Genomic DNA, 15,171 nt, shown 5'->3' on the forward strand with positions numbered 1-15,171 from the left:
TTAATTAATCCACCCCGTATAATGACCACAACCTTCCTTAATGTGACTGAGTGACGTGTGTGACACACTCATACGTGTGTGGCTCCGGTGTCAGTTTGGACCGCGGAGCGCAAGGGAGAAATGAACTAATCACCGGTAAAAATCCCAGTAAAACTCCTGAAAACAATCACCAGTAATAAATATTATCTCTCTGGTAAAGACAGTAGCTCTAACAACTGGTAAAATGATAAACTGATGATATTACAGCCTGTGAATGCTGGATAGGGGACGCACTTACTCTGCCTCTGGGTCCTAGTGCCAGCCGAGCGGTGAAGCCTGTTCCGTTTACCGTGTTTACTGAGGTCCGTGTGTGTTTAATAAGTCCGTGTGTGTTTAATAAGTTTGTGTGTGTTTAATAAGTCCGTGTGTGTTTAATAAGTCCGTGTGTGTCCGTGTGAAAGTCTGCATGTTTATGCCTCTGTCCATCCACTCTTTTCATTATATCCATGTCTTTTAAGGCTTTATTACATAATGTCGGCTGTAGTCCGGGCCGCCGCCATCTTGGTTTATGTCGTCACCAGCGCGTCATCGCCGCAGAGTTGCACTCAAATAATATTAAATATTTTTAAAGTGGTGGTTTTTTTGTGACTTTAGACTCCAATTACATGTATGTATATAATATGTTCCCCACAATATAAACAGGTTCAAAATATAATTATTTTTTATAGTTTCTGTTTCCACTGCATCCAGAATAATAATAATAATTATATATATATAATAACTATTGATTAATTTGTTACATGACTTTTCCAGGGTTTGAGTTTGTTTTATTTAGTTTCACATCTACCTGTAGCTCTATGTTTTTTACACTGCTGACAACTTGTTTTTAGTTTTATTTCAGAAAGTTTCACTTTTACAGTTACAGTTGGAAATCTTTGTGAATTGAATATCCAGTTATATTACAGCAACCAAATTAAACTATATCAACTAAGTGAATTAATAAAAATAACCTGTGTAAAGGCTTTTTCAAACTAAAATCTTATCTTGTGAAATCTGTGACCTGTTAAACCTGAACAACTGAAAGAATCAGAATAAAGAATCATTATTTCTTGGCAGAAATGCTTTTAAGCACTTGCTGTACATTCAGCTGACATAAAAATCTTGTTTTCAAATATGTAGAATAATTGTGAATGTATCAGTAGCAGTAGTAGTTTTAATATTTTAGTTAATTTTTTGCAGGCACCTTTTTTTTGTCCGTCAAATGTATTTAAAATAAACTAAAATTAAAGAGAGATGTTATTTAACTGTTGAACCTTGCCATAATTTTATTTATTTATTTATTTTTTTAAATTGAAAAAAAAAATGTTTATGGTCTTGGTCTTGGTCTTGGTCTCGGTTTGTCTCGGTCTTGGTCTTGACTCGGTCTCGGCTCCCGAAAGTCTTGGTCTTGTCTTGGTCTCGGTGCATGCTGGTCTCGGGCAAGTCTTGGTCTCGGATAGTGCGGTCTTGAACACAACACTAATAATAGCTGATAAATAAACTAAAAGTCCAACATAAGCATTTGAAATTACTGCTGGTTCACCTTTGAGAATGTTTCTAGAACAGCCCGGGAGTCACATGTGGCCCTTGATCTAATTTTGTGAGGCAAAAATACACAAAATAACAAAAGTGCACAGAACAATCACATAAATGCACAAAATGACTTTAAAAACACAAAAAATAAATACAGAAACCAAAACAGGAGAATAATATACATAACAGCAACCAAAATACACAAAATGACTGCTGAAAAAATACCAAATAACAGAAAAACACACAAAAGGATAACGAAATACTCAAAATGACTAACAAAATATCTGAAAAATATACAAAATGGTAACCAAAGTACATAAAATTACCCTTGAAAACATGCAAAGTTACAGAAAAACACACTAAAAGATAACAATATACAAAAAATGTCTATGAAAATATTTGAACAACAGTAATAGATACAAAACCCTTTGTTTTTTCCTGTAATAATGCTCAGATTGGTCATTATTCAAAAATGCTAAATGCTAATGTTTTTGTGGCCATCAGATCAGACAATCACATTTTTGTGGCCCCTGCTGTGCCTAGGTTTGTTCTAGAATAAATCATACAAAGTTGTAAGATGAACACCTTAGAAATTCACTTTAACCTTGCGCACAAACAGATCAGACGAGTGAGAAACTGAAAATTTAACCTGAAGAAAACGCAAGTGAGGATGAAGGTGCTGGCCCGCTCTCACTGCATTAGCCTTGCATTAGCTAGCATTGGTATTAGTATTAACATTGGCTAGCATTAGCATTAGTTAGAATTAGCATTAGCTAGCATGGGCTAGCATTAGCATTAATGATAATAATGATAATACATCAATTTTATATAGCGCTTTTTTGGGAACTCGAAGTCACTTTACATAATTAACAAATAACATTAACATTAGCTGGAATTAGCATTACCTAGCATTAATCAAGCAATAGCGTTAACCCAGCATTAGCTAAGCATTAACCCAGCAATAGCTTAATATTAGCAATAAAGTTGAAAAAGGTTGAAATGGGTTGAACGTATTAGCTGGCCATGTGAAAGGTTGAATGGTTTGTCATTTGTTTGCAATGACTTGAAGGTAAAACCTGGAGCAGCTCCACTCTAGCTTAACCAGCTGTCCACTCCTGCTTCCTCACTAATGATCTATCCTACATCTTTGTCAGAGTGACCAGCTGGAGCTCACCACACAGACTCTCAGAGCAGAGGTGGAGCGTCAGGGCCGCAGTTTGGAGACCTCACGCCGCCGCGAGGAAGAGCTGGAGGCAGAGCTCCGCGAGGCCAACCTAGAGACCCAATCCTTGTCCAGGGCGCGTGACCAGGCCATCCTGGAGGCCACGCGGCTGGAGCAGGAGAAGGAGGTGTGTCAGTGTGAGCTGGACGGCCAGCGTAAGGAGGGCAGGCAGAGAGAGAGGGAAGCAGCCAGGCTGAGGCAGCAGCTGGAGAGCACCACCCTGGCTCTGGAGCACAGCAATCAGAGAACAAGGACTCTGGATGCTGAACACAGGTACGTCAACTCCATTACACACACTTAACCATATTAATCACATTACATTCATCAGAGGAAGCTGATGGGCCACAACGTGAACTTATCCAAAAAGTCAAATCGGTAACACTTTCCTTGAAGTTTTATAAATAAGGCTGACATTATGCTGTCATTAACTCACTCAGTGCCATTGACGAGATAACTCATCATTTCAAATACAAAATACCCCCAGCCTGTGAGCCAGATAGCAAAATAATAGGTGACATGTAGGAGGTAGCAGCACACCTTTGGATGAGAGATCATCCATGCTCAGCAGAGCTACGAGGGAGAGAAGGAAAGGCGTTTATGAGACAGAAAATGGCGCTACATACAGAGTTGACGTTTCCAGCAGCGCACAGCAGTGCACACTCAACCAGAGCATGTGTGAAACTCATGGAGAGTGTGGCGATGGTGAGATAAAACCATAAAAAAAATGGGGAACGTAGTGACACTCTGCATTACGGGAGGAAGAGGAAGTTGCGTGTGTGCAGACTGACGCAAGAGAAAGTTGGAGGAACGCCAAAATACAGTAAGAAATTCATTCAACTCTGACCCAGATAGATAAATAATAATAATTTGGCCATCAAAAGCCCGATCTCAGTGTTTTTTTTTGTGTTTTGTTTTTGTAAGGAAACACTGTTCAGATGTTAGAGTTGTCACTAAAGCAAAAAAAAAAAAGCTTTAAAGTCACTGACAGGGTTTTTTGAGAAAAAGGCTTTTTTGTCAGCTTTTTGCTCTGAAACTGAAACTGAAGATTTGAAGACTTGCTCTATTCAACGGCTGATTACAAAAGAATGAAACGAGCCAGAAACAAATTCTTTTTTTTTTTGATGAAAGTTGAGACTTCAATCTTTCAAAATCCTTCAAAGTCACTAATAGATTTTTTCAGAGTTTTTTTCAGCTTTTTGTCACAAACTGGTGATTTGTGTGAAACTTGCCTCTATTGAACTGCAGATTATAGAAGAATGAAACAAGCTAGAAACAAATTTTTTTTTTTTGATGAAAGTAGAGGGTTCAATCTTTCATGATTTCAGATAGTCATAGTACAAAATATTCTGTGGGTCTTTAAAATCAGTCAAAATGCTCAAAAACGGCTGGCACTGAGGGGGTAGAAAATCTGAAAAAGGCTGGCACTGAATGAGTTAAGTGTCGTTTGCTAATTAATGAAACCTTTGGAGCTATGTTGGCATTTTTGGGTTAGGTGGCAGGATCTAGTGGGGTTGGGTAGGGTTAGGGGTTAGTGTTATGGCACGTTCACACCAATGCGTCAACTGCATCAGGTGTACATAGACAATATATGGTGGACGCTCGACTAGGTAGCGTTAGAGATCCCGCTGCGCATCCCATGCCTCCTGTGCGGCGCGTTTTGAAGCTTTTCGTGCGGCGGACGCTTTAGACGTGTGTCCGACACCTCCAACGTGGCCGACGCTGGAGTTGGGACTGTTGAACTTTTGGGGCATTTCGCGTCGTGTCGACCAATCAGGAGTGTGGGGGCGCGGCCTGTGGTTCTTGCCCTGGCGTATCCGCGTCGGGGGTGGTTGGTCTGCTGGTTGGGTGCGCCGGGCCCCGTGGGCGCTGTACCGGGGGTGGGTCTTTAGGTTGGGGCGTCTTGGGGCGCGTTCTCCTGCCGTCCGCCCGGGAACTGGCTGCCGTTCGGTGTGGCGCCGCGCTGCCTTTGGCGTGGTCTGGGGGGTGCCGCGGGGTGGGTCTCCGGCCATGCTGCTTGGCGCGTCCCTGGGGTCCGCTGTGCCGCGTGCCCGTCTGCGCCATCTACCCTCTCCGGTGGCCCGCCATGTGGACGGACCGGGCACGCACCAGACAGGCCTCCTAAAATGAACACCTCACTTCACTTCCAGCTGGTCTGGCTCACTCACTTGGTGCACCACACACCCATAGCCAACCCTTGGGGGGCTGAATGGTGGGGCTGAGGGTGGAGGGTGCCGCCGCCTGTGCTACTGAGTAGTGGCGTGGGGGCAGCATTGCCACCTCAAATTGCCCTACCAATCCCTCCAATTTTAATCGCACCTCAACACACCACCCCCCGGAGGGTGCGACTACCACTTCCACCCTCTGGGTCTATTTGGACCACATACACTTATATACACAAAGGTTGCACCTCATATATTTACTAAACAAACACATTCATACAGGGGATAGGGAAGTGCCTCTCTGGCTGTCTGACGGTGTGGCTGTCTGGCTGGGCCCCTGGGGGTGGGTGGGGCGGCGGGGGGACTTTTAGCCATAACTGAGGCGCATCACGCTGGCGTTGTCAAAAAATGGTGACCTGGGGGGTTGGGGCGGTGGCGGAGTGCGCTGGTTCCTCGGCTTCTAGGTGCTTTCTCGGATGTGTATGTGGGGGGCGGTGGCTGCCTCTCGGCTTGGTGTCTTGGAGGCGTCTGGGGGGGCTGTTCGGCCGGGGGGGGGGTTGCCTGGGCTCCCTGGCCCCCGCTCTTTCTGCTATTCTGGCTGCGTCTTTGAGACCGGGGCAGCGCTTGGGTTTACAGTGGCAGTATCTTGCACATACATCAGTCTACGATGCACTAGCATGCCTTGGACTGTGGGATAAAACTTGTAGTGGGTTTAACTTTATACACGTCCCAAATACCTGTTTCAGTTATTACCACTCACTCCTTCCCTCTGCCCACAGCCACCACCATTATAGTTAAGCCTCACGCCTACAACTTCACATCTCACTTTACAGTAATCAACTCCTCCCCACCCTTCCATTTCTCTACCTTGAATCGCTCCTCCCTGCTCTCTTCCCCCTCCACCTCCCCCCACCCCCTCACCTAGGTGTAACACTGCCCTCTCTTTTTATATTCTCCCTTTAATAAAGTGTTTCTTACCCTTCCTTAGGGAGAGCTGGTAGTGGTCACAATTATGCAATAAAATAATGCAATTTATTTAATTGCAATAACAAAAAAATAAAAAATAAAATGCATTGCTGTCTAAAAAATATTGCACTTCTTGTAGTGTTGACCTTTGACAGCATGTGCAGACATGTAAAAAAAAAAAATAAATAAGGAGCGTTCCCCATCCGTAACGTATTCAGAATAATGAGAGAAAAAAACACTAACCAGATGCAGAGACAGATGGAAAGGCGATCTTCTGCTGGAATAGAAATGGCGCCGAGGCGCACATTAAGCCAAGCCACTCTCTATGTAGAGCCGATGAACGAGAGTCCGAGGCGGCGTGTTCAGCAAGGAACGCCAAATTTATTCTCCACTCACCACACTCCAAAGCCCTCTAACATCACAGCGCACACACTGAGTCACACCAAAATACATCCGCCCGGAGACACCGCCTTCTCAACACAATAATGTTTTTCACCACTTCACAGTCACTGGGTGAATTATGAACATAACTGATCGCCACAATATCATCCATTGTATGAACCACTGCTTCCTTCCCAACTTGGTTGGCCGCGCGTCCAGAGCTTCTTTGACGCTGGTGACCAGCGTACTGATTCAATGAGCACAAGCGTCCAACTACGGGCGTGAGGCACAATTTTTACGCCCGAAACACATTTGGTGTGAACGTACCATTAGGGGTTTGCAGGGTTGAGGTCAATTACATTTTTCAGTTACAAATACGTTTTCAATTACCCATGTTCAATTACACTTACAGTGACCTGAACTTTTTCCAATCACAATTCAATTACAATAATTTTTGTCCTCAGAAAGTGAATTACAATTTTGTTCTCAATTACTGAAATTAAATTATAATTATTCACAATTACTGAGCCTGAAATAAATAACCTAATAAAAGCTGTAAAATACACTAAAAAAACAAATATCTATCATCTAATTTATTTCCTATCTACTGTATTGCTTACCTTGTTAGGCTTTTTAATCAATGAAAATATAGGTTTTAATATTTTTGGTGTGGGCTTCTGAGCCTTTTTTGTGTATTTTTTCTACCTGGTAAAATGTGGGAAAGCTTCATATGGAACATATTTTGATATTGTTAACTAAATATGTGTAGAACTGTACTTAGAACTGTAATATGGTTCCCCAGTTTTGCATTAAATTATAAATGACAATTTTTAGAGAATTTTCATGGCAATTACAATTACAAAGTAAATCATCTGAACTCAATTACAGTTTTATTACAAATATGACAGCAACAGATTTTTAAAATTACAATTACAAATATGCCATCATTGTAATTAATTACCAATTACGCAATTACAATTTTAATTGACTCTAACCTTGGGGGTTAGGGTAACGAAGGACACTAAATGACAGCCTTCATGACACCTTATTCATGCTAATGACAGGTGTTGTGTCATAATGACAGTGTAATGTCAGCCTTTATGTATAACACTTTAAGTAAAGTTTTAACGTGAGCTGATTATCAATATTTATTCAACCTGTGTGTGTGTGTGTGTGTGTGTGTGTGTGTGTGTGTGTGTGTGTAGACGTATGTGTCAGCAGTTGTGTGAGTCCAAAGAACAGTGCTCTCAGCTGCAGGACCAGGAGAAAGAGCTCAGCACTCAATTAAGCAGCATGAAGGAAAGCAAACAGCAGCTGGAGGAGCAACACGCACAAGTCCAGGCACAGATCAGCTCACTATCCCAGGTTTGTGTGTGTGTGTGTGTGTGTTCGTAGCCACACTAATGAGAAGTTCACCTAATCTCACTTTTGTAACCAAACCCACTCAGCAGGAGGGACTCTTTTACACTCACATTTAGACGTATTCCTCTGGCATTCTATTTAGATTTTTCCTTTTTTAACATGTTTCTGTGTTGCACTGTTAATTCATTTTGTTAACATAGAAAATAAAGACGCTGCTCACAAATTGAAAGATGAAAAGAAGCCCCAGGAACCCAGCAGGGGGAAAAGAAACAGAGCAAAACACAGTATTACTTTGTATTGATAGGCAGAAGCCAAATGTGAGTATTCAATTAGACACGTCTAAAATAGAAACAAAAAGGTTTAGTGGTGGGAGTACAATAAATTAAATTGCCCGTTCAGTCATTGAGTTAGACGATGCAGCATTTAGGCAGAGTTTCCTTAAAACATGTGCTTATCTAAGTATGCATCATGAGACTGTAAAGACTGACGTAGGCTGTGTTTAAAATCTTATACTAACATACTACTATACACTACACACTCAGTGAGTACATACTGTACTATATAATTGAGCATCGCGTTAGTTCAGGCAGGCACGGAAGTCAAGCTCGCCCAGCCCCATCGGCTTGTTTACAACAATGGCGGTTCATGGAGCCTCACAATAGTTCCAGGATGTGAGCAGTTGACTATTGCAGCTATAGAAGCAATGGAGCTAGAGCAGAGTAGACAGTTTGTGATGCAGTTTAGCACTCTAAGATGTTTAAATAATCATATTGGATATTATTGTTATTATTACCAGCGTATCTAAACCCATTAACGTGTGCATTAAAGCACATTAGTGGATTATTATATATATATATATATATATATATATATATATATATATATATATATATATATACATATATATATATATATATATATATATACTGTATATATATATATAAATTGTAAATCAATGCAATTATTGACGACAAATTACAGAAAATCCCAGTTATGTCTCTCAGAATCAATGGATTTGAATTGCCCGCCAATAACTTCCAGGACCTATTTGAGTCTACATGAATCACTTGACGGTGAAGCTTTTCAAACTTCCATTGTTGTAACTCTCTAGTAAACGGCACTGCTGTTAACAACTGACGAGATGCTTTTGTTTTGCAAAGTAAACGGACATGTGCTTTATTTGTTTATTGGGTTAGGTTGGGGTTAGGGTTAGGATTTGGGTTCGGGTTAGGTTACAATCTCAGTACGGAGGTAAACTCAGTCCGTGACACCGGACCCAGGATGATTTTACATTCTGCTTGCAATGCATCATGGGGCGGTTGAGTGTGACTAGTGTGCCCACAGTGCATTGTTAAAAAATGTCCCGACATATTATACATCCAGATATTTCTCACATACTCAATCTTTCCATACTATCTAATGTGAACTCTACATACTCATACATACTCATTATGACGTCAGTCTTAGTATGAGTATTACGTTAGTATGACATGTACAACACAGCCCATGTCTTTATCTGATGAAACAATGTCCTGTCCAGCAGCTTTAATTATTGGTATACTTTATATTTAAATTATGAAACTTCAAATGGCTACACACGGTGATAGCAAACCAAATCATTTTTTCATTTCCTCAAAACAGATAAACCGATAATTAAATCCCATTTTCTTCCCAGTTACAGTTGCTTACATGGGATTGTTTGGAAGAATGGAATTGTTGACTGAAGTGATTGCCAGCTCTACTGCTGCAGTATTGGATTCAAGCTCACAAAGATAAATTCAGATCCCAGATCTAATCAGAGGCTTTAATTTGGACCTGATAAGTTTAAAAAAAAATGTAATTAACCACCTTTAAATGTTTATTTTCACTGAAACATTGCTCAGACTAATGTGTTCAAGTATCGCAGATAGGATTTCATTAAAGATGCTGCAGATGTGGTGTTTAGATTGTGATGTTTTGTTCTAAAAAATAACAATAAAATACAAAATTTATTAAATCAAATAAGAAAGTGAAGTTTAATAAAATCTTACATAATTCTTGCATTGTAAGAACATGTTTGGGTTGGTAAAAGAGCAGTTAATGGTTAGTAAAATAGGAACGTGAGGATTCCCTATGAAAGTGGTGATTTGAAAATTAGACAATGGCATAAATTAAAGAAAAATAAAGTGTTGCATGTTGAAACTAAAGTATTTCTTAGCTTTTTAAGTAGATTATGTTTCCCTCTAATTAAAATGGACGTGAGAAAATGTAGTAATACATCTGTGTATCAAACTGGTAGTCCTACGGATTATTCAGTAACTTTGAAGTAGCTCATGGTTTCAGAAAGGTTGGTGGCCCCTGCAATACATTGATCACTTGGGAACACTTTATTTGAAGTTTTACACATAAGGCTGACATTACGCTGTCATTATTATGACACTTTTTGCTAGACTGACCTTTCGCTACATGGTGACACCTTTTGAGCTATGTTGGCATTTTTTGGTTAGGTGGAGGGATCTATTGGGGTTAGATAGGGTTAGGGTTAGGGTAACGAAGGGTTAGGGCAGTGGTTCTCAAACATTTTTTCAAGTACCCCCTTTGTCTGACTACAATATTTTGCTTAGATCATAATGATGGAATGAATGAATGATCACAATTTTAAAGAATCTAATTTTGTAAATATAAGTGGAAATAAACAGTATTTAGTGCAGTGGTTCCCAACCGTTTTTGGATTATGACCTAATTTTTATATCTGGCAGGGATACAGTTGTCTTAGATTGTCTGTTGTTTTATTTTTAAAGAAAAATTATAATAATTTTTAAAAAAATTCAAAAATCTTCTTACCTTTTTCATAAATTTCAGGCGACCCCACATAAGGGTCCCAACCACAATGAAACAATGTTTTTCTGAATAGTTTTTTATCATTTCTAGTCATGTCATGCCTGGGGTGGGACCAAGACTGACACTTTATTTGTTCATTTTCCTCTCTCTCTCTCTCTCTCTCTCTACCCCCTGTACCCCCTGTAGTGTCATCATGTACCTCATAAACACTGGGTTAGGATAATGAACAACACTTTTTCCTGCTAATGACAGGTATCATGTCATAATATTGACAGCATAATCTCAGCCTTATGTGTCCCGATCACTTTCTTTCTGTGAAACATCTGCTATCAGACACATTTCTGTCAGACCTCATCTTCCTCTTTCTTTTAGGATTTGTCCAGTGAGCAGAGACGTTCCCATAAACTGACTGCTGAGGTGGAACGTCTGAGTCAGAAGCTTCAAAAAGCGGAGGCTGAGCTAAACTCTGCGACCGACTCTCTCGTCCAGTCTAAGGAGAGAATAGAGCTGCTCTCACAGCACCTGAAGACAAACGGCTTTCCTCTGGAGCTGGATAAAAGCTGGGAAAGTGTAGAGCCAGAATGGTCACGTGTGCATGGAAGGCCTCAGGCTGAGGACAGCCATGAGCTCCCACTGACCCCTGGTTACACCACAGCACAGACAGACACAGACACAGACACAGACACAGGGCTGAGGGAGAGGCTGATTGAACTGAAGAAGGAGGTTGGTGCCACTGAAGTTAATCTAATGATTTGTGTGTGTGCATGTGTGGGTGTTTGAGTGTCATTTTCATGCAATCTGTGGGATTCAGTGCAGACTTCTGTGAGAGGAAGATGATCTATAATACGTTGAAAGTCTTGCCCGAGGGATGTTCAGCGGCAACCAGCTCACAGTCGGCCGCATCCCCGAGTGCAGCACTTTATTTCCAGAACTACTGCTTTATCTCTGCTCATCAGTTTTCAAATGTCACCTCGGCTGCTGTTAATCTTCCTTATCTCCTCTGCTGCTCTCACATAAACTCTCACATCAAGTTGTGAGGGGTGAATCAACCCAGGTCGGTTATCTAGTGTCAGCACAGTCAGGATTTAAAGTTTTACATTAGCTTTGAGGTAATTAGATGCAGTTTGCCTTGGGCTTTATCGCATTTCTCTAATGTATGCCTCGGAAAACTTGTCTGAATGTTGGTTTAATGTGAATGCTTTAAGTTAGTGTCTCCTATAGTGTTAGAAACATCTAACACTATAGGAGGTTCTGTGTTTGCTTGCTTGATTGCTTTTTCTACTTCTTTTGTGTTTGTGTGCTGTTCAGTCTGATATTGTCTATTGTCAGTAAATGAAAATAATGCCAGCTATCCAAACATCCTGAACATTAATAATCTAGGTGTAGATCTATACTAAAAAATTGGTTTTTTTAATGTGCAAATAGTCTTGGCATAACCTTTTCAACTCAAGTTAATATAAAATAAACAGTAAAATAAATAAAACAATATTTTTCCATTCAAAGTGCAAAAACTGTCATAGTTAAAACAGACAAAAAACAGACAAAAAATGGAACACCATTAGACAAAAAAAAAAAAAAAAGAAAACCAACAGACTAAAAATCTAGGTTTTTAGACTATCACTTTATTTTTATTCTGTTTTAAGTCAAACAGGTGACCAAAAAACACACTAACATTGGTCAAAAAATGGACTAACAAAAGACTAAAAAGGGCCATAAATCAGACAAAGAATAGACTAAAGACACACCAAAAATAAACTGTAAAAGACACTAAAAACAGACTAAATACAGACCTATATTAGACTGAACATGGACCAACAACAGACCATCAAAAATGCTGAAAACCAACTGAAAAACACAGGAAATATAGACTAACATTAAGCTAAAAAAAAGATTGTAAAGCAGGTAATTAGTCTAAAATTAAAACCAAATCAAGTCTCCATAGTGACATTCTTCAATAAAATATTCCTATCTGTGCATGAACTTTGCATAACATGGTTTCCTTTTAAACTGGAACAGTCTACATAACTCACATTTAAAATATGGATGTCTTCTTTTTAACAACTTGTACAGTGCCCGTCAGAAGTATGTATTCATATAGTGGGAGGAGCTTAAGAAGAGTTGTCAATTATGGTCAATATAATTATTGTTTTTTGTTGCCATTGTAGTGATTCTGGAGTCATTTTCATATTTTTATTGTTGCTTGGTGTATTTTTCTGTAATATATGTCTTTTGCAGTCATTTTATGTGTTTTTGGAGCCTTTTTGTATAATTTTGTGCATTCCTGTTGTTGTTTTGTGTACTTTTTGTATAAATATTGTTTAGTTTTTTGTTTTACGTCATTATGTTTATTATTGTATCATTCAGTTGTTTTTTTGTGCATTGAAAAAAAAATTTAAATAAACATTTTTAAATGACCAAATTACTCCAAAATAACGATGCACAAACCCAGGGTATTTGGAAGCCGTTGACAAAGTTTGAGGTGGAACAGACACCATGTCATTTGCTCCACAAACACACACACACACACACACACACGCACACACACAGACCTTTTTTGCATTATAGATAGATATTAGCATGTCTACATTTTCTAGTCTTTGGCCATCAACTATTTGTTTCCTTCTAACGTTGAAGTAAAACACATGGCAACGTAAACATTGAGTCACACAATCGCTGCTTCAGGAGTGTGTGTTTCTATCGTAGCTGTTTGAGGTACTCACTGGGAAGCTGTGCTTGCAGTCACACACATCACTGTCTTCTGCTCTTTATTTCTTTTCTCACCACAGAAATAGTCCATTCCAGTCGTAATGCTTTGTTTTCCTACCGTTGCCACGCATTGATATAAACAAGAGGAGAAAACATCAGCTCATGCGATGGAACCAAAACGAGCAAAGTTTGGCTTCTAAAAATGAGGTTCTGAATGCTAAACTGAAGGCAAAGCTATTAGTTGCTGTTAAAACAGCTATGACAACCATTGCCTGGGAGTTAGGTAATAGAAATTAATCTAAATGCACAGATATTGTTACTGCCCCTTAGCTGGCTACTCTGGAGGTGAGAAAACCTTCAAAATATTTTCCTTTATGTAATTTGGAGACATTCAAACAGCCATAACTACTTTAAATATTCTTTGATTTCTATGTGTATGACATCATTGGAAAGCTTAGAAACCACACTTTCGGAATCTGTAAATAACTCAAAACATTCCCTGGCCAACTTGTTCATGGTTTCCACATGATGCGTCACAGATAAATAATATTATTTGTTGATAAACAAATAACTATATATACACCCTGATTGGCCCGTAACTTGGAATAAACTAATTGTTTTAACCCCTCGCAGATTGAGTTTGTCACCCCAACCCTCATCGTTTAAATAAAGGAAAACTGTAGGAGGAGTTACACGTACAACGGAATTAATATAATAAACTACAAAAATTGTGAAAAAAACAAATGTTAATATTGATAATGCTTACAATAAAATCAAAGTGATGATGAGTAAGACTCAGAAGGTGGAAAAAGATAAATGAGCTTCTGTAATGTATTCATGTCAGGCACAGAAGGAATTTCATCTCTACATTTATAGATTCAGAGAAATGTCACGTAAAGTTGATGGAGATCACTTTAAAAGGTCAGCTTGAGATTCTGAGCAGGATCAAATATTGATGTATTTTTTTTCAGAGACGTGTGATATCTAAGTTAGCTGAGCCTCTGTTGCTGTACGTGACTGTGGATGCTCAGCTGCTCTGAAATATTTAACGCTGTATTTCTCACTTCCTCAGAACGCAGTGGGTGTTTCAGCACAGGAAGCTCTGCTGACGCGCTTGTCTCAGTCCCAGGACGAGTGTGAGCACCTTAAGGAGCAGCTGGAAGCGCTGCGGCGAAACTCCATCAGCCTGCAGGACTCGTGCACCCAACTGCAAACACTCAACACTCAGCTGCAGGTCTGTCCTTCCCACTCCAAGGAATTGTGACGAGATGTTCATTCAATGATTTGATTGGGCATATACTTGTTAACATTGACCACACACGGACAACAAATCTATGTATTATACCTAATTGTAAATTTCAGAGTGATGTAGCATTTTTATCACAACCTAGTAATAAACCAGAAGTAGCTTTACCCTCATAGAGAAACATTAGAAAACTAATAACAAAGCTGTAAGAGCTGAAATCAAACGTGTAGCCCTCTAATTACAGTATCTAAATATTAAGTGTCTTGCCCATCAATGCACATTTGCATTGTGCTAGCATTAGCATTGCGCTAACATTAGCGCAATGCTAGCACAATGCTAATGTTAGCGCAATGCTAATGCTAGCACAATGCTAATGCTAGCGCATTAAGGCTAAATGTAAATGCTAACGCTAGGTTCATCAAATTTTTTCAAACTTTTCAACATTTTTCAACCTTTTAAAAATATTCCAAATGTTTCAACTTTTTCAACCTTTTCAACTTTTTCAATCTTCTTCCAACTTTTTCAAACTTTACAAACTTTTTCAAACTTTTCAAACTTTTCAACCTTTTCAAACTTTTTCAACCTTTTCAAACTTTTTCAACCTTTTTTTAACCTTTTTCAACCTTTTTTTTTTTTAACCGTTTTCAATCTTTTTTTTTTTAACCGTTTTCAATCTTTTTTAAACTTTTCAACTAACTTTTCAACTAATGCTTCAGCTGTTTGTTCACTTTCAGCTCATACTGGGAATTTACTTATAC

The 15,171-nt window shown here is 39.3% G+C and overlaps 1 protein-coding gene across 2 annotated transcripts in view; it reads left to right on the forward strand.

Annotated features, from left to right (window-relative positions):
• The window catches only part of ccdc88b (coiled-coil domain containing 88B), a 119,079-nt gene that overhangs the window by 45,653 nt on the left and 58,255 nt on the right, over positions 1-15,171 (forward strand). For both annotated transcript variants that reach the window (XM_028458722.1, XM_028458723.1), the window contains 4 exons: positions 2,706-3,046; positions 7,485-7,644; positions 10,834-11,184; positions 14,240-14,401. In XM_028458722.1, coding sequence (XP_028314523.1) covers positions 2,706-3,046; positions 7,485-7,644; positions 10,834-11,184; positions 14,240-14,401 — 1,014 coding nt within the window. The remainder of the gene's footprint in view (positions 1-2,705; positions 3,047-7,484; positions 7,645-10,833; positions 11,185-14,239; positions 14,402-15,171) is intronic.

The sequence above is a fragment of the Gouania willdenowi genome, chromosome 10, assembly GCF_900634775.1.
Source record: "Gouania willdenowi chromosome 10, fGouWil2.1, whole genome shotgun sequence".
In the NCBI taxonomy this organism is placed as follows: domain Eukaryota; kingdom Metazoa; phylum Chordata; class Actinopteri; order Blenniiformes; family Gobiesocidae; genus Gouania; species Gouania willdenowi.